Raw genomic sequence first — 20,639 nt, forward strand, 5'->3', positions numbered from 1 at the left:
CTTTGTTTACAAAATTAAATTTTAGATTTAACTTGCAAACACCGCAAATTCTTCGTGCACTTCACTTTGCAGCAATAACACTGTTGTTAAAGAACAGTTTCCACCGTTTTGAACGTAAATTTATGGCGAAATTACTTCAAAAAATGAATTTGTTTGGAGCAGGATTTAACTCACACGTCCATCACTTTCCAGTGCTGCCAGATCTAAGAACGATCCGCAATCTAGGGAGACTAACGATCTGCAGCCCATCACAAAGCAACGTGGATCTACTTTCTTGATTCAGCAACCACTTTCTTGAAACTTCATCTGGTTCCATGACATAGTCGAAATCACCCTCTCAAAACCACGCCAACAAATCCGGCAGCACTGCCGCCGTGCTCTCTCTCCCGAGTCCACTTTTCGCTTTCCCCGTTCCTCTCTCATTCGCCCAAGCGCTGGTACGTACAACGACGCGCTGATCAAGCCAAGCGTACGACGGGCCTGTACAGCAACACATCGTGCCGCCAGCAGTTCAGTGATGGCTTCCAACGTGGATTGAGGTGTTTTTGGTTCGCTCCTCCGCCGTTTTCCGTCGATTGTCGTCGCAGGTTCGATTTCGTTCGTTCTCTCATCATTCTCGGCCCGTCGTGATTTTGAGTGAGTGAATGAGAAGAGGAGCGTGAGTGAGTGTGTGTGTGTGCTGAAAGAAGAGAGCACGATTCGTTGTGTTGGAAAAACAGAGAGCAGGTGAGCAACACTTGGATTGTGAAGCAGAAAAGTGTTGCGGAATTTTCTTCCAAGGGAAGTTGTTATTTCGGAAAATCAGTGCCCCCGGATATTGGAGGAAAAGCTAAAGGATAACAGTGTGCAGCGTCGCCATTTGGAAAACAGGATAGAGAAGAGAGTCCATCTTTGTCAGCTGACCATCTTGTGAATCGGTGAAGACTAGATTTTCGCAATATCGTGAAATACGGCCTCCAAAAGGCAATCAAGAGAGTGTTGTTGCAAGGTAATGATGGTTGTCTCAACTGTTGATTGATTAGAACGCCATGATAACAGCTCAGCTTGGTGATAGTGTCAAGAATCGAAACAAAAAAAAAGTTCGTCATTGAGAGCTTCCAGCGGTGCCAACTCATTGCGTCAAACCGCAACGCAAGTGAAGAGTAGCGAAAAAAATAAGCATTGAAAGATTGTGTCTATTATTGTGACACCTTGCTAAGCAACGCGCAAACACACGCGCACACATAAACAAGTAGGCGACCCTGACGCGGGGTTGCTCTGCGTCGTGCAAGTGTGTGTGTGTGGGTGCCACGCACGGCCTGCTACTACTACGGATACTGTTTACTACGCGCGACGCTACTACGTATTTTTGCGCGTGTGTACGTGCGTGAGTATTGTGAGCGCGCGTGTGAATTTTTGAATTGCGTGGCCGACGAGTTGCGAAATTGCGTATGATGGCGATTCCGGCGAGAATTTTAAAATAATTTCAATGCGATCGCCTTGAAAATTATTTTCGGCTTCGCTCTGTCCTCTTCTACGCGCTGAGTTGAGCGAGAGAGAGAGAGAGATGGAGTGAGAGCGGAGCGTATGAGACGAAAGAGACGGGGAAGAAGTGCAGCGCGGAGAGAAAGGTTGATGACGCGCGCGGCGTTTGGGGAAAGAGAAAATTATCCGCAAAAAGGAGAAAGAGCTGATAAGAGTAATGGCGATAGGAGCGTGAGGTGTGGGGAGTGGGAAGCGAGTGGTGAAGAAAACAATACATAAACAAAAGAAGAAAGTTTTGCAAAGTTCACGATTTTGGTGCTGCTGCTGCTACTGGGCGAAAGTACCGTAATGTGTTTTGGTGTGGAAAGTGGAAGAGAGTTTGGTGTGATTTGGAAGCTTTGCGTCACGAATTGAAGCAGGTTTGGCGAAGGGGTTTTGTAGAGTTTAGTAACCTCAATTGAGATTTATTAGAAGGAGATTTAAAAGTATTTTTTTATTAGGTTTGCATATTAAAATAATATGTTTATGGAAGGAAGTATAAGATTAGTTATTTTTTTCAAACAAGTTCAAAAGTGATAGAAAATAAAAGATAATATTATTGCATTGAATTATTTATTAGTTGATTCAGCATTTTTTATTTGCACATTTGCTGATCTTAACTGAGATATTATAGCTACGTACTAACTTTCAACAGCTGTTTAATTCAATGTGGTTGCCAGGATGGCTAATACTTGATATACAATTATTTCTTCTGGCGAAAAAAACAACTAAACAATAAAACTTTAAAATTTTAGGTAAAGATTTTTTTTTTTCCTTTTTTAACTTTGTTGGGTCATTGTTGATCATCTCCAAAAAATTTACAACAAATAAAAAAAACACGTTGGATAACAATAAATATTTATGTTGCAAATTTTGATATTTAAACTTCAATTTTGGTAATTTGTTAAGTTTTCATTATTATTATTAAAGCTGAATTGTGGGTCTTAATTCTTAATAGAAGCCTCGTGATTTTTTTAAAATGATTTTTGATGTTTTGTCATAATGTAGTAACCATAACTTCGATTATTTTATAAATGCAATTTTTATTTTTTAATACCTATGTTAATAGTGCCTTTTAAAAATCACTTTAGAGGTCTTTGCTAAATATTTAGAAATACAGTCCAAATTCGATTATCCGAAGTTTCGATTACCCAAGGTCGATAATCCGAAGGTTTGTATGGGACTTTGGATCACGAACAAAAAAAATTGTTTACGTTTTTTTTTTCATTTTCTTTTTTTAACATAATATTTGTGTTTTACGACCCCATTTTAGTCAAATGTGAGTTGTTGATTGCTTATTAACCCACCGGAGGTCGCGTACGTGTACTTTGTACGCAGTTTGTAAGGACACTTGTTAGAAAGGCGAAAACACGCGACTTCCCGTAGGTTAAAAATAAAATGCATTTTTTTTAATATTGCATCTCCGCCATTTTGGCCGCCATCCAGAATTTAAAAATTCTGAATAATTTTTTCATACCTAAGCTCGACCATCCAAAATTAGACAACGAAAAACTGTTTTTTCCTGATTCGATTATCCGAAGTTGAGTCTGGGCTGTAGATTGATTCAAATTGAAACCCCAATAAAGATTGGATTTTTCGATTTTTCCTTTATAAAAAAAATTATGTCGGATACAAATATTTTTCAATATGAATTTAAAAAATAATAATCAACTTAATTATTATCTAAGATTCTGCAAATATCACCAAATAGTAAAAAAGGTTGGAGATTTAGTCCGGAAATAATTTTGATAAAATTTAATGATGAATAGCCTGATTAGAAGTGAACTAGCAGGTTTCTTTAAAACGTTTGGAAATTTATTGAATAAGTGTATTGAACTTTTTGAAAATTCTGTTTTTCGGAAAAATTCCTGGCCCTTGGGGAGCTGATGATCAAGTACATCTATAATTGATTAAAATTTTTTGTGATCTAGTATTATGCTTTCTCTTTATCATCTATCCTTTTCTCATTGCACTTTCTGTAAGTTTTTTGAAAACTTTTTCTTACTCTTGTCTATCCAATAGTTATAAGTAATAATGCCTTCGATTGAATTACGATGTAACACGCAGCTGAAGGAACTCCAAAACCCTGTTATGCACCTAAATGAACTCATTGTTACTTGATTATTCACAAATAAACCCGAATTGAATTGAATTGAAAAATTCAGTTTTTTTTTCCTTAAAAGTAAAGAGGTTGAAACATATTCCGCAATTAAGTGATGTACAAATTGAGAACACAACAAAACTGAAAGATTCCTCTCTCCAATCACCGTCTCAAACGCCTTCCTTCAAGCTTCATTCAACGAAATCGCGCGCTTCTGACAGATATTTTCGGGGTGATCGCGCTCCAAATATAGACTCTGCGGTCCTGCTGCGGTCAATGTCGGATTCTCGGCCAGCACTGACCTCAACTGATTGCTTTAAAATGTTCCCACTGGTCGAGAACGTAAACAACTTGCGATTAACTGCGCCAACCAACCAGTATGAAGTAGGTTATTTAGAAGACCTCTAAATTACGTAATTCAAATTTCCCAGAATAAACTGAATTCGGAGCGCATTTCGCGTGACTTGAAGTCTGGCGCTTATCGCTCTTACTAAACAGCAGTGTACTAACGTGTTATCACCACAGCTCTCTTATCGCGGCCGAGGTGGTGGAAGCTTTCTTCTGTTTTTGTGGCGATTGCGAAAAATAAAGGTTCGTTCGCGAACCAACAGGAAAATGCTTGTTTATCGATTAAACACAATGCTCGAACAAACGTGTAGATTTTTCGGGTGAATCGACGGGCTTGTTTTCTTCTATCGCACACTCGCTAATTGCGCGTTTAAGAATCGTCCGGGGGTCGTCTTTCTCTTGCCCCGGTTTCGTAATTCGATCGACAGCCCATGTGGCGGGCTGTATGTTTTGAAATTGACCCCCTTCGTCTACCCGGCATGAATCATGTATCGTCTCGAAAAGAGGGACAAGAAGTTTTTCTTGGTTCGATTCCAGGCAGACGACGAGCTGCGCTCGCCCTTATTAGAAACACTTGACGAACGTTCCTGGAGAATCGACCTGCGCGAATTCGGTGTCAACCAGGCAGATTTACCAACTTGAGCGCGCTATTGTCCTCTTTTTCTAGGAATAAAAGCCGGGAGGGGTAACTCGGGCCCTGCCTAGGTGCGACAATTTCGCTTCAAATGAGGACATCGAGCACGCGAAGCTAGATCGAACCAGGCAAGGCGCACCCCTGGTTTATGACCGAAACCCTGTAAACTTTGTAAAGGAATTTATGGGTTCTTTCGGATGCACCTGGTGACGAACTCGTAAAGATAGGGGGGAAACGGAGCGTCGTCGCACCCTTCGAAAGGATGTAAATTTTAGGCCTGGAAGACGATTTTTTTACGACTGCCAATGTAATGTGGCAACGTGGAACGTCGCGAGTTTTTATAGCTTTAAAATTAGTCGGATGTGGCTTTACACCGGGCAGATGTAGAATCATTACTAGGATATATTAGCGTAGGTTTCAGCTCAATGTTATCCGTTCTGTAAACAAAATATGGAAAATTGTAAAACTTTTACGAGCTGATAAGGTTGCCAAGATCTTCGATCAGTTACAGGAACTTAACTTTTTCTCCAGCTGCCCATTTCGTCAGCACTTGAAATTGCTTCGTTCATGTTCGACCAGGTCTAGTGTGATTAATTTTTGCATCGTCATCAAACTTTAAGTGGTTTCGTTTGAATGTCATGACCGACGACGACGTGTCTGTTCATGTATTCTTTGTGTCACAATGTGACGAAACGCTTCTGTAGAACTCATACAAAAATCACGTACCTCCAAGCAAGAACGCTCAATCTGTTCGAGCCACCCTGCGGTTTGTTATCATCGCACTGTTTACGGCGGAGGTCGCTGGCACTACCGCGCCGTGCTTACTTCCTTGGGCGCGTCGTCGAATCGCTTACGCAGCGCTCCACTTGTAGCCGATTGCTGACCGTGCACTCGTTGTCAACAACAAACGTTTGCACTTCTGGTTCAATACTGCAGTACGATTTCGTCATCGCCCCACCAAGCTGAAGTTGTTTGCGCGCCGTGTTGAAGTTTGGTTTTAACGGAAAACTTTTGATTTTTTAATTGCAGGTCGCAGAACTTGATCTAGTTCCGCGTTTGGAGCTGCAGAAACAACGCCCGGTGGTGAAATTCAGTGTGATCCGTATGGCGCAACAACATGATGGTTGCTAGCTGTGAACGTGCTTCAGGAAAGTTCATGTTCGTCTAGTGTGTGAGATTTAGTACAAAACCGTGAAGTGGGCTCCAAGATGGCTCACTAGAAGTGACGCGCGTAGTGTACGGCAGAATTCAGGTGAAGAACGGAAGATTTTTAAACACCCCACCCCTCGGTCAAGATAGCCTCTTCGAAGAAGAATTCCTCTAGTGTTCGTGCAAATATAAATAGTAGCTAAAAGTGTGATATCTCTCTAGTTGGTGCTTCTAATCTCGCAAACATCGTACTCACATCGCAATGGATACGATAAATTCCCCCGTAACGATCCCCGCCGGGATCAACTTTGCGCGCCTGCTGCTGACCAAGCCAGATGAACCGTCGACATCTGCGCAGCAGCAGCAGCAGCAAACGCAACACCACCCGCAGCTGATTCCGGTGACGGTGTCCGCCAACGGTACCGCGACCACCATTCCCGCGACGGTAACCTTCGTGAACAACTCGAGTTCGGTCGCGCTGGTGGCCGCTGCAGCCGCCGCAGCGGCAGCCGCTTCCAGTTCGTCCGCGGCGTCGAACCTCGCGCTCGCCGGATCAGCCGCCGCGGCCGCCGTCGGTCCCGCGAACAAAAAGTGTCCGTACCATCGCCAGTGTTACCGGAATCATCACCACCATCAGCAGCAGCAGCAGCAGCAGGTTGGTGGGCGGCGCAGCACTGCCAACGGGGCCGGTTCTACGGCTCTGTACCCCCAGCGGGATGCCATCTCGACGAACGCGGCCCCGCCGCTGAACGCCACCATCCTGGCCGAGCGCTACCTGCTGCTGGACATCGTGGAGGGCAGCTCGCTCTTCCGGTGTACCGATCTGAAGACGCAGGAGGAGTTGGTGTGCAAGGTAAGTTCTTTCATCTCAGAATGCATCGATATCGTTGATTTGGGCTCTGGGCTGTAGAGTCAGATAACTCACCTTCACCTGGCGACTCCGATTAAAACTCCCAGAATTTGTCGACTATGATTCCGGTTCCGAAAAGAACCTGGCTTCAAAGCCACAGCCCTGATAAATATGGTCAGATTACCTTAAAATCGATCTCAAATTTCTAGGACCGAGATTTCCCGATTTCCTAAAAAATTAAACCCCTCGGAATTCTTCAAATGCCGTGCTATCTTGTCATACGTCGCGTGTTCCGAGAAAAACTCGTTTTAAAATTTGACCATGAATAAACAAAAACGAGAGCACGCAATGTAAACAATAACAAACACGTTTTGTTTGGTTGACCATTCTGTGCTTTGCCCCAAAGATTGGTTGAATTTGGGTGCCGGAGTCCTGAATTAGAATTGAAAATGTTTACGGTAGTCGAGCTCGTACTTGTGTCAAACGCGTTCTGACCTGAAATCCCTTTGGCTAATTGTCCTACTTACATCCATTTTCAGGCTGTGTCAAGATAGCACGACTAGATTGAAATTTTTTTCATATGGAAAGGGACAAAAATGCACGGAGTTTTTTTTTCGGTTTTTATTGAATATCTCTTGATTGAAATTGAATTTTGGGGATCTGCTAAGGTCAAAAGGTGAGGCATTGTGAGCTGCACAAAATGGTGTTCTTAACTCAATTTGGCCCAAAATGCACGTACGACAAGTTAGCACGACGGCGATGATTTGATGAATTCTATGAGTAGCTAAGCTCTAGAGAGTTTCTGAGGTCTGAAAAATCGTACGTCCTTCGCAACACCGATTTTCTTCGTTGGAATATTTTGCTATTCTGTATCTTAACTAAGAACGATTTGTTGCGTTTTCCCATAGAATAGAGAATTTGTGAAAATATTATGTATAATCCAAGAGAGCCCCAAATCTAATCTAATCTAATCTGAACAAACCCTATCTCAGCTAATCTGTCGAAGGGATCCTGGAGAGTGCCTTAGGTTAGGTTACGCCTAGCACCCTTCTTGTCCATTGTTTCTTGTTCTTGTTAACATTCCAACGTCCAAGGCTCCAAAAAAGTTGGAACGGCAACTTCAACTCAATGGTTCTCGGGCACAACTCAACCAATCAAGATAATTCTTCTTTCCAGTGATTTGTTAGGATGTCTAGATGATTCTAGAGCTTTGCAGAACTTAATTTGATCAAATCTGTAATTTTTGCGATCGAAAACATCGTTCCAACTTTTTTTTTCGCGTGTAAAAAAAAAAAATCGCCCAAAATTCCGCGCAGGCAGTCTTTTAAAAAAAGATGGAACGATGTTTTCGGTCGCAGAAATTATAGATTTGTTCAAATCAAGTTCTGCAAAATTTTAGGATCATCTAGACTTTATTACAAATCACTGGAAACAAGAATCGTCCCGATTGGTTGAGTAATGCCCGAGAACCAGCGAGTTGAAGTTACCGTTCCACCTTTTTTGGGAGGCTTGGGCGTCCGTGTAAGTTGGACATGCGTTGGGCGTTCCAGTGTTAAAGCGACCAGGCCTACTGCATAAAGTTTACCGCAGAGATGGTTCGTTGAAGTGGGTTGAGTTTAAGCAATTGTCCAAGCAACCAAATTTGGGTGTAACTCCCCATTCTACCTTATCATCTGCTCAAATTTCGAAACGCCAAACGCCAACTTCTTCACGTACACACACCTGCCATTACCTCCGCCATCGAACCATCCTTGAACTTTATCTGGGAACGCGTAGCGTGTAGCGACCTTGACGGTTCATCGTCGTCTCTACGCCGCGCGCGTAAACGAACCCAAAATTACTGATTAGTTCTACGACGACGTGAAGTCGTCATCGGACACACGCAACCTCAGCGCTTGGTATCATCTTTTTGCACACTGCTGACCAGAGGGAAGAATTGCGTCGCGAGGAAAAAGATGCGTTGGAATTCTTTGTTGCGCGAGAAATTGTGTCACTGAGTTGCGTCCTGAATACTCTCTACGAGACGGATGTAGCGCCGTAGACAAAGGGATTCGTTCGTCATCCGATCGTAGCCGATTGCTTGCATATTAATAAACGACGATTGTGCAATTTGTCACACCACAAACACAATTGAAACGGATGACTAATCAGGACACCCCATGACTGGGTGTTTGGAATGAGTCACCCTGTAGCGTTTCAAGTGATAAGAGGAAATCTTGGTAACGTTCTGTGAGAACTTCAGAACTTCAGCTTGCGCTTGTCAACCAATTAGCAAATCAAGCTTGGAGCGATTAGCTCCAAAGATCACCTGGCATCGCGTGCATCGTGTTTACCCCGAGGGTACTATTCCACACCCACAGTCGTACAACGTGATCCTGAGTGTTGACGATCTCGGCGATAACACGCCTCAAGCGACTGTTGTTTACCAACGCCAATCACCGTCCACAAACCCTCAGCTCAACTCGCTGATCACGTCTACGCGCCAAGGGTTACCCCCAAAATCGCACGTAGTCGCACCAAAGAACGACGCCATCGCCCCCACGCCACGCGTTCTTCTTCTTTTCGAGGTATTTCGCAACTTTGCGCGATAAAGACTGTTCCAGAAATAACCGGTCACGCTATTGATGCTGCTGCGCGGCACGTAGAACGTCGCCGTAGTCGAATCGGCCTTCCGGGTTGATTCGAAGCTACGCGCTCGGGACATCACACCGTTCGCTCGCGTTGTTGTTTACGTGCAATTTTGGCGCTGTACTACCGCACCGTACCTTCTTCTAGTAAGCAAAGAAAGAGTCTTATGCAATCTTTCGATGTACTAGCGCAAGCAAGCCACTACCTAGTATTCGCGGGGCGTAAGATCTGCACACTGCACGCGTAATTACACGCCGGAGAGGTTCGCCCTTTTACTTTCTTTCTCGCACTCGGCTGGTTGTACCGACGAGGAAGTCGTCGGATATCTCATTATAGTGCGCACCGGTTGGTGTGCTGCGCCGTGATGGCGTGTTCAGAAAGTCGTGGAATCGTTTCCGCGTTGTTCAGTGCAGAAAGAAATGGGGGGAAAATCACTGGACTGTGCTGCTGATGCGGTTGTCGTGACGCAACTCGGTGCGCAATTGGAAGTGCCAGGAAAAGATGAATGAAAGTATATTTATTTTGTATATATAGCAATGTTTCATTGAGAGGAAATTCCCATTGAAATGTTTATTTCTGCCTCTTTCAATATCATGCAATTCGTGTTCTTATTTTCGGTTTGGCATCTCACATCAAATGATTAATTTTAGCATTTTTTTTATAAAATAGGTAGTAATGTTGTCCGGTTCTTGCAGGTACTTTTAGAACCTAACAACTTTAATAAGAAAGTTTGAAAAAGAAAATAAATGGCAAATTACAGGCCTAATTTTTTTTTATATTCCAAGCCGAAAGATTTAAATATAAAATTTAAAATAAAAATATTTTTTTTTAGTTTCAAACTATTGTCACCGCATGATGAAAATGATCAAGATTTGAAAAAAGGATGGGAAAAAATCTGAAATTTTCAAGAAGTTACATAACCGATACAAACCAACTTAACTTTTTCGAAATTACAAACTGGAGCGTTTGGCACGGTATGTCCACGCATCCGACCTCACTAGAGCGTCCAATTTCCCGGGGTTACAAATTTCCCGGGAAACGGGAAATTTTCAGCTAATTTCCCGGGAAATCCCGGGAATTCCCGGGAAATTTTAAATTTATTGAAAATTGTTATGGTCTTGGTTTTAATTAATATTAAGCAACAAAATTGTATAGGACATCAACATTAATGGTTTAAATAAGCGTGAAGACAGCTTGACTGCATGTAAAAACTCATTCAACTACAAGAAAATGTATTTTGGTATTATTTGATGAGAAATTTTAAACATGCCTCTGTTACCAGTTTATTGAAATGAGAAAAAAAACATGCAGAAATTATGTTTTTCATGAAAAATACTGGTTTCAGCTCTTGAACAAATGGTAAAGCTGGTTTTACTCCAAACAACCCAATGTTTTCAAATATTTGAGCAAGCTTTGAATATATTCTTGCATTTTTTAAGAACAAACAATAGAAAGTAATTTATCAATGATTTTTTTTGTATTATCATGTTTCATGATTTAAATTACACGATAAACTAACATCAATCCACAAAAAGTCTTCAATTTTTCACATTTAACCCTCTAGCACCTGTAGTTGCACCAGTGCTTTATAATTCTTTTACTTCAAATTGTAATTTATTTAGTACTAGGTATTCAACCAATTGAATTAATTCTTTTTGCACAAATTCGATTTTCATCTCATTTGATCATGGTAAACAAAAACGTAAAAAAAATCTCAATTTTAATTTTGAGGTAAGGAGTTAATATTGTTTTGATTAAATTACATCAATCTGTTGAAAGCTTACCTAATTGTAATAATTTAATACTCATTAAACAAGATCTATTCCCAGTTGCCTTAAAAATTAATATTACCAGAAATAATTCTGATGTCATAATTTCTGATAATCTCATTAATTATATATAAACCAAACAAAACATGTAATTTAACAAAATCATGTTGAGTTTGATCATTTATTATTTTTTCAGAGCATTTTCCAAAAAAAGTTCAAAAAATTTAAGAAATGTATACTTCCGCTTGAATTTCGGGAATTTCCGGAAAATTTACAAATTTCCCGGGAAACGGGAAATTTTTTTTTTTCGGGAAATCCCGGGAATTTTCGGGAAATCCCGGGAATTTCCGGGAATTTTTTCCCCGGGACGGGAAATTGGACGCTCTAGACCTCACCTGTGTGAAATGTGTTCCGTTCACAGAATCCTCTCTGCGGTGAACACAGTAGGGCTGCATCTATGTTAGATTAGATTAGATTTGGGCAAAATTTACAAGAGTTCTTATGAAACTGATACGGTCCAGACTCGATTATCCGGAGGTTTGTATGGGATTTCGGATAATCGAACCACAAAAATATCTTATTTTTCAATTTTCTTGTTTTTAACATAAAATTTGAGTTCTGCGACTCCAAAAAAAATCAAACCATCCACATTAACGACCCCCGGGTCTTTTGTGGTCTCTATTGCAAGTTTCTGCTCGAACCTAGGAGTCCGAAGGCTTGAATGGGGAGAGCACCCAAACCTCTTTTTACTCCAAGGAACCTTCCACCCCACACAGAAAAAAAAATCATGGTAATATTACATCTGGGAAGGGGTACATCTTTTATGTCAGAAAAAAGGTGTAATTTTACCTCTGGAAATGTGTAATTTTACCACTTTTCTGGTGTAATGTCACTTTTTCAGTCTGAATTGAGATAAAATTACATCATAAAAGAGGTAATATTCAACCTTCCAAAATTACAGCTTCCAAATTTACATTATTTTTTTCTGTGACGACTGACGACCTTTGGATTGCGAGTCCAACCGCCGCCAGCGATTCCACCGGAGTAGGCTTGGTTTGGTGTGTTGTTTGTACTTATGGCATGAAGACAACTCCTACACCTTGAATGACTTAACGGCCTAACAACCAAGGCCGGGACCGACATTTTACTTCCTCATCCGATGGAAGGTTGCAGCAGATGGGAATCGAACCCTGCGACTCCATTTTAGTAAAATTTGAGGTATAGATTGATTATTAAAAATTAAAGGCATTTTTAAATATTAAATCATCGCCGTTATGGCCGCCATCCTGGATTTAAAAATACTAAATTATTTTAGCGCATGTTCGGTTAGGTTGAACTCGACAATCAAAAATAAGGCATAAAAAAAGTTTTATCGTGTCGAGGTGAAATTTTCCCGGGGCCTTCAGATAATCGAGTCTTGACTGTAATCTGATTTTTGGAAAACATTTCCGATAAAAATTAAGTTTGATAATCTGGCAACACTGTGATCAGATATCGATACGATAGTGAATTTTGTTTAATTTCATGGCCAAATGCTGTGAATTTGGTTGAAAATTAGTTTCATTTCCATTTTTATACATCTCGGAATTGACATTAAAAAAACTATTGTGCCATAAAGTTTGATGATCTGAAAACACTGTCATAAGTTATTGAGATTTAAGTAAAATAAATGAATTTTTAATGATTACAAGTTTGGTAATCTGGCAACATTTACATGAGCAACAAAAGAAGCAAAAATCAACATAAAATCAATAAAACGTAACATTTCTTCAGTTCAAATTTACGTTTTCTTAAATGTTTAGTCTGTTTGCCTCAATTACCTTAATTGCCTGTCTAGAACAAACTTCTCGTTAGTAGTAGTTTGCTTACACAGAGAAACATATCAAATCAAGTGAATCGACGTCCACTCCCTTACCCAGCCGTAAAGAATCGCTTGTTTAATTCGGCGTGGGGGAGTGTCCACTGCTGGGGGATAGGCTCGTTTACACATACCTACCTTCATTTTAATAGTGCGAAACTGCTGAATCAAACGACAGCCCAAACGGCGGCCACACCCATGGCTGCGTTGACATGTTCTCTGGCTGTCAGTGACCATTAGAGATGATCTGACAGTACTGCAGGTTGGGTAGACTGTCGCAATCAACCCAAATTTGAAGGTTTCTTTCTTTCAACGTAAAAACAAGCTAGAGACCACTTCTCCGCCGAAGGTTTTCCCCTCCGGAGTCGGCGCTGGTATAATTCAATTCACAGCTGCCCCCGGACTTGATCATTTTACCATATTTGACCGCCGTGCCGCCGCGCGTTGGTGCAATTGAAATGTTACCAAGTGAGTCCAGCGAGTCTCGCTGGTCGTCGATCTTGTACGCAATAATTTTTGCACGCCGTCGCCCTCACCATCTCTGAAGTCTCGCGTTGATGGCTGTACAAATCGTACGTACCACACCGCGTAAACCGTTTGGAAATGGCCTGGCCCGGACCACCTCCAACGCCGGTGGAGATGGTTCAACCCCGATGCAATTACTCTCCATATGACGGCGCTATTGGCCATCGGATATTGATTGATTGACTGCATCTGCACGACGTGTAGAACCGTTCTGTGTGCAACCTCTCTCCACAAGCGGTGGTTGTGGTGGGTTGTCCATATTTGGGCACAATGTAGCAACTTAATTCCAAGGTGTTGTGAAGCTAATTCCGCGAATGTGCGACCCATTAGCAGCGCGATCGCGTTATCGATCATCGTTGAACTAATTGCATTTGCAGATGGGGGGAGGGTGTTACAATTGCAATTACCGACTGACTAATGTGTTTTGTTTTATCGTTTCAGATCGCCAACAACCCGTGCTCGAACCTGCTGACCGCCCACTTCCGGCTGGACGGGCACCCGCACGTTAATTTCTTGCACAAAGTCATACAGGGAAACAACCAAACGTATCTGTTCTTCGCACCGTCGCAGGTAGGTTCAACGAGTTTTGCTTGATGAAGCCCATATCATAGCATTGTACCTTGGGTGGCACGTCGGCGATATGACTAATATGGCTTATTATTTCATACCAAGATGTATATTGTAATAAATCGACGACGTGCCACCCTAGCTACGATGTTATAGGGTGCTACACAAGACGCGTTAGGTGGTCTTTCTCTTCAAACCATTACGCGTAACCGGTCACGTGTCCATCATTAAAAAAAACCCCCATCAACCAAAAGCCGCAAATCACTAACCCTCAACATATTTATTCACCCTTCTCGCTCCCTAGGGCGACCTGCACTCGCACGTCCGCGTCCGGAAGCGCCTCCGCGAGCCGGAAGCCCGCCGGCTGTTCCGCCAGATGTGCGAGGTGGTCAAGACCTGCCACGAGCAGGGCATCGTGCTGCGTGATCTCAAGCTGCGGAAGTTTGTGTTTGCCGACAGTGAAAGGTGAGTCCCATGTGGCTAATTGCTTGCCAACGCCACCGAGAAATGGTTAGACTGAAACTTATTTTTAACCGCGATGAGTTGTCGCGGTCGGAAATAGCTCTCGCCCATGATGGTTGCAAAATTGTAACAAAATGTATTTCGTCAGCGACGTCGTCGCCGTGCGGCAAAGCGCATTGGTCACGGATCATTTGCGCTAGGCGTTCTAGTGGTCTCATTGTAGTGAATATGCAAAATTACGCGAGACTGGGTCTTGGGTTTGATTCTCTCATAGAGCACCCAACAGCATAAGTCGCGGACCAAGAAGTTGGTCGTAGAAGTTTGACGAGAGCTCGCGACGTGAGCTTATTGTACTTGGGGGACTCGATTGTTTCCCAATCCATCGCAGTTCCATCTAGCGCAGGGTCTGCCTGATCTGCAACCAGATCGTGGCGCGACGATGAGATCTGTTGTAAGAGCGCGCTCCCTCTGACATTCATATTTTAATGTTGTTTAGTCGAGGTCGAATTTGGAGCAGGGGTTCTTGTGAAATATTCCTGACATAAATTTTTGTCAAATTGAAAAAAATCAGCCAGTTTATTGATGTGAGCATAAATAGACGTCAAATTTTCAATGCTCAGAGTATTTAACAGTGAGCAAAAGAGAGCAACTCTCTTTTCTCCAGATTCCTCCCTTTTTCCCTTTGCTTCTCTCTCGTTTGATCCAAGGTTAAGCAGAATACACGAGAGAAGCCTGGTGGAAAGAGAGTTACGCTCTTGCTTACTGTCTTTCCGGGTCAGACCAACCTCTTAAATTAACTGCAATTATTTACTATGCCAATTCGGAATAGTAAAAAAACTAAGAATAAACATCTGAAAAGGACTGGTTTCGTCACCACTGATTCCGACAAAAAAATAAATAAATAAAATCAAACTTTATGTCTAATTAAAAAAAATCAGCCAATTTATTGATTTTAACATAAAACACACGTCAAATATTGAATGCTCAGAGTAAGACAGTGAGCATGAGAGCAACTCTCTTTTTTCCAAATTCCTCCTGTTTGCTCTGCTTCTCTATCTCGTTTGCTCCGAAGTTAAGAAGAGTTCACGGGAGAAATCTGGAGGAAAAAGAGTTGCTTTCTTGCTCACTGTCTTTTCAGGCCAGACCAACCTCATAAAATACACTGCAGAGATGATTCGTTGAAACGGTTTAAATAAATTTTAGAATATCCGAATGCTTAAAATTAAGCATTGGTTTCGTCACCCCTGACAAAAAAAATAAATAAAATCGCTGCTAGAACGTGAATTTCGACAGTAATCATCGTCGGTAATTGCCGAAGCTTCGCGGTATGACGAGTGCGAGAGAGAAGAGAGTCGGTGTGAAACGGACCAATCATAGTGTGTATTTATTGGACTTGCTAGTTTGGTCGCAGCCCCTGTCGAACCAACGTATGATTCATATGGAGGTTAGACACCACAACAAAGAAGAGCGTGCGTTGGTCACTACTAGGTAGTCGTATTAGTGGTAGCAATTTGCTAATCACACCAGCGACGGCGCGAGTTATTTCGGGGGAGGCACGTACACCGCGCGCGGTGAGAAACGGTCGAATTTTCGCAATTCTTGCTCTCCTAAAATTTGTTTGAAAGGTGCGCGCGAGTAACAAACTCGTAGTGGCTGAGTGTTTACCCAGCTATTAGCTGGTACTGGTGAGCATAACGAGGGAGATCAGATCGTGACGTTGCGCCCCCTTGTTAGACAGACTGCTAGTGGCGAACCGACCGCCACAACAAAGCCGAAACAATTGCCAACCGATTTGAAGGTTATGGGAGTTGATATATTATGTGCCGAACAAATGACCGCCGCCGTCGACGTGTTCACGCAAGCAGCCGCCCTCGAGTGCAGCATAATTGAAGGGGCCAGGACAGTTGCTCGCCAGAGACCTCATTTTTTGCTGTTTTAATTTGGCGCAGTGCTTGAAGCGATTTTTTGGTATTTTTGCGACAACAGATCATTACCACAACCCAACTTGAGTCAGCTGCTGCTGCTGCAATCTGCGGCATTGTTGTTTGTAGACTCAGATGGCGGTCACCCCGTCGCTTACTAGTGGCGCTACAAGTGGCGAAAATGCAAATATTGCGGAAGAAATCTTTATCTGTTGAAGCTGCGATTGTATCAGCAGCTGTGTGACGGAACGTCAACACCGCAGTGCTGCAGTGTTGACCCAGCTGACACGTTCTCCGAGCTCTCGGTACAAGTTCCATGGTTGACGTTCGGGGTTGACCTCCAACCAAGCTTCCAAGTTACGCACCGAGTGGGGCTTTCAACAGCTAGCCCGAAATGAGCGTCTAAACCAGAGTTGTTCCATTTGGTGCGCGCTTGCGAAAGCCTAATTTCAATGGTTTGACCTCCGTGGCGCAGTGAATACCATCACTAAGCCCGCCTACAACGACTACGGTAGCGATGACGGGGTGTACCTTCACTATACGCGCTGCGGCTAGATAATTTGACATGCTAAACGACTTGGCGTTTGTGAAATGCCATTCTCCGCTGAACGAGTGATGGAAGAGAAGGTTGGATCGTTGGAGATCTTGTGCGTTTAAAGTTCGGGATTAGGTTGTATTCGTGAGACTATCAACAGGGGTGGTCCTGAAATTGTCGAACGACGAAACGGCGTACTTTTCTCTAATAAAAATAACAGAATCGAAAAGTTATACTTTTCAGCTTTGAAATTACTGCCAATTTTTTTTTCGAATATTTTTTTTCTCTTTTGGAGGTCTTTTTAAGCAACTTTTGTTCTTCGAAAAACATTACTTCTCTTGTTTTATGTTTTTCTTGTTTTATTCTTAGTATTTTAATTTGTATTTAATATCTTGTTTAGTTTATGTTTGCGTTTGGTAGTACTTGGCCTATTCTACCACCTGATATCATTACATTTAGATTTTCTAAATTTTTCATGTTATTACAGTCACTTTTTTAATTTTTTGTTTGTTTTTCACATTTTCTGCTCTAAAATGGCATCATTCTCATTTAAATTATAAAAAAATGCGTAGAGCTAGGGACATAGCTAGGGACACTACAAAAATTAATGCATACTTCTTTTTACTAAAAATATAGGAAATGTTACTAAAAACACAGCCATAGTTGACTCATAAAAAAGTATATTTTAAAAACATTGGCAAAATTAAATAAAACAAGTCAAACTTCTTACCCTAATATTTTCTAAAATTTTAAGAGTTCTCCTTTCCAATGCTTTTTAAAGATCAAAAATTGATTGAAAACTGGATTTTTGGCGTTTTTTAAAGATCGAAGCCCGTCTAGAGGCGGGGTTGGGTTGTAGAGGGTTAAAAGTTGAACTTTTCAATTTATTTATTCACAAGTAAATTTTTTTGGTTTTTTTTTTATTTTAACTTTATGGTCACTGAGACAAATTTTAAAACAATTTTATGGTTGTGGAGCATAAAATTGCTTTGATCCTCCTCAACAAAAAAATTACAATATTTTCATTCATTTGGGACGATTTGAAAGATTAAAAAATTTGAAAGTTTATATATTTTCTCAAAGTTACATGATTTTTTACAAGCAGTCAAGCCATTAATGGATCCTCACACTCATTTTGACCATTAAAGTTGCTGTTGTATACAATTTCGTTGCAAAAGATTAATCAGAAACAGGATTAGAATAATTTTCGTTAAATTTCAAATTTCCCGGGAATTCCCGGGATTTCCCAGGAAATTTGTTGAAAATTTCCCGTTTCCCGGGAATTTTGTAACCCCGGGAAATTGGACGCTCTAGCAATGTTTTAAAAAATTGAAAAACTGTGCTTTTTTTTCAAAAAAGTTTCCTTAAGAATTACTCTTACTTGAAAACGGTGCACTTTATCAACATTTCACTAAATTTATTTTTGATATTTTTTAAACCCTAACTTTCGATTTTTTGAAAACTGAAGGTTATTTTGGATAAAGACAGACTGTTTTTCCTATTGCGGAACTTTCCAAAAAAATATATTTTAAGTTCCATAAAAAATATAAATAAAACAAAAAATAAATCGATTAACATAGTTTTAAACGCAAATGAAAGATGATTAGTTGGCCTTTCAATGAATAATAGTTGAAAGTTCCAACAATCTAGCAGGAGTTCATGAACCGGAATCCGAGATATGATTTTTTGAATATAAAATCCGGGTTTTTCGCTATTTTGCGAGGAAACCGATAAAAATATTTTTAGCCAAAGGCTCTTTGGTCAGAAACGGTCAAAACACCATTTTAAAATTTCATACGACTTTTTCAAATGTTTGGCTGTATTTTTCGAATCTCAAATTGTTTTTCCCTGAAATTCCCTGCTAAAATCGGTTGAAATGGCACGGAGTTATATTTTTTCAAAAATGCGGTTTTTGCGAAAATTGACGAAAATTGCCGTTTTTGGGATCACCCTAGCACGGTGTAGGTCACCCTAACGGCCAAACACAAAAATACGGGTCTAATTATTTCGGCTAATGAACCCCAGAAAAATTGTGAGTCCGATTGGAGAACGTTTTTCGGTTTATGCTTTTTCCAAATGGAAATGCTGTATGGGCACCTGAAAATAACGTATTGATATGATATGGACAATCTTATGATGCTAAATGGCTTCTTTCGGTATACGGAAGACACCCAAAAAGTTTCAGCCAAATTAAAAATAAATCGAATTGCTGAAATCTAAGGCTGTTGCTCTGTTAGTCTCTGCTTGATCATCCGAGGTTCCTAAGAAATCTTCGGATAATCGAATTTCCGATAATCAAAACATCGGATACTCGAGTCTGAACTGAACTGTACTTAGAGCTGAAAATGGGATGATATCGTTTGATGTTAGAGTTACTTACAAATTTGCCTAAGTTGTAGGTTATATTTCTCTTGTTTATGAAATGTATTGCAAAAGGTTTAATTAAATTTTGAAGACATTTTGCGAATGATTTTAACATTCGAAATAACGTTTTAAAGTATCTGAATTCACTGAAGCTTGAACATCTGAAATTCATTAAACCGCATGGTTTTTCGTTCTTATTAATATTAATTGCAACAATCCATATACCTCCACATTAATCAACGCCAAACAAGCTTAAACGAATCATTCCCCCTGTAATTAATTCAAAACCTCCCGGTCTCACTCGGCTGCCGATGACGAAGACTACTTCCTGAAGGATCCCTTCTTAAAGTGTGCGCGGCGTGTGCCGACCACGTGCTCGCGCACAATTTTGCACAGTCACGCAAGCGCAAACATTTCACGCTTCGCAACCTCAACAAAAATGTACGGACCCTTCCGTCGCAGCCCCGAAGGTCAACTCTCGAAAGGCGACCCTTCCGGCTTTTCAAAATCTCTCTCGTTTTGCCTTCCTTTTTTACTCTCTGCCCGGCCCGACCTTAGCCGCAAAACATTGGAACTGTGTAAACTAGTTCACACCGCTGGTTGCCCAACCTCTACGTACACGCTGCGCTAGAATCACTCATTACGGCCAGTACGGTTTGGCCGCGGCTCGATTTCCATTTGGAGCGTCCAAAGAGAGAAGGTACACATCGCAGAATCGCAAACTGGAACACCGGAACCTTGAAACAACTGGTAGCAGCAGCAGCAGCGTTCCGAGCGTTTCTTCTTTCAAGTACTCTCGCACCATGCTCTATGACCCCAATTTCGAGCTGCTTTCTCACCGCCACTCGTCGTCGTCCCCAAAAGCTGGATAATGATACCCTTAAGGCTTGTCGTCGTCGTCGTGGACTTTTTTTGACCGCAGAACCTCGGACCAGCGCAGAGAGAGCAATAATGGCATCTTTGGCCGTGACGAGCTCCGAATTAGACAAGACGGCTCGCCAAAGTTCAACTCCAAGTCAGCTTTGTGGTTCTGGGGGGTGACGGCGAAACAAAAATAAACGGTAGCGGTCAATCAATCTTGCGCGCACATGAAGACATTGCTCAACGCGAGGCCTGACAGCAACTTCCATCTAATTGATCGGCACTTCCACACCGCTAAGCGGTGGGTGCACGGAGGGAAATCCTGGCGTGGACTTGGCCTGACTTATTCAAAAACGTTCAACCGAATTTCTCTCCGTGCCCAAGTTCACCCGTTCACAGATCTATCGCTGGATGCGGCAACCAAAACGGGGCACGTGTGTCGACCTCTGCCGATGTAGTTGTGCTGCTGCTGCACCACCAAGACCCGCGAAACCGGTTGCCGAACACGTGTTGCAACGTTGACATTGAGAGAGCCCCGCGTTCAAGTGGTGCTTTTCTCTCAC

The 20,639-nt window shown here is 41.8% G+C and overlaps 1 protein-coding gene across 2 annotated transcripts in view; it reads left to right on the plus strand.

Moving 5' to 3' along the window:
• The first annotated feature begins 460 nt into the window (after positions 1–460).
• Positions 461–20,639, plus strand: part of LOC6037882 (tribbles homolog 2) — a 74,643-nt gene continuing 54,464 nt past the window's right edge. The window contains exons 1-4 of one of the 2 annotated variants that reach the window (XM_038253062.1): positions 461–988; positions 5,616–6,588; positions 13,807–13,935; positions 14,237–14,397. In XM_038253062.1, coding sequence (XP_038108990.1) covers positions 5,998–6,588; positions 13,807–13,935; positions 14,237–14,397 — 881 coding nt within the window. In that variant the 5' untranslated portion in view covers positions 461–988; positions 5,616–5,997. Of the gene's footprint in view, positions 989–1,739; positions 1,884–5,615; positions 6,589–13,806; positions 13,936–14,236; positions 14,398–20,639 lie in introns of those variants that run through there. The other variant, XM_038253063.1, reaches the window with a different exon arrangement.

This window comes from Culex quinquefasciatus, chromosome 2 (genome assembly GCF_015732765.1).
Source record: "Culex quinquefasciatus strain JHB chromosome 2, VPISU_Cqui_1.0_pri_paternal, whole genome shotgun sequence".
Lineage (NCBI taxonomy): Eukaryota > Metazoa > Arthropoda > Insecta > Diptera > Culicidae > Culex > Culex quinquefasciatus.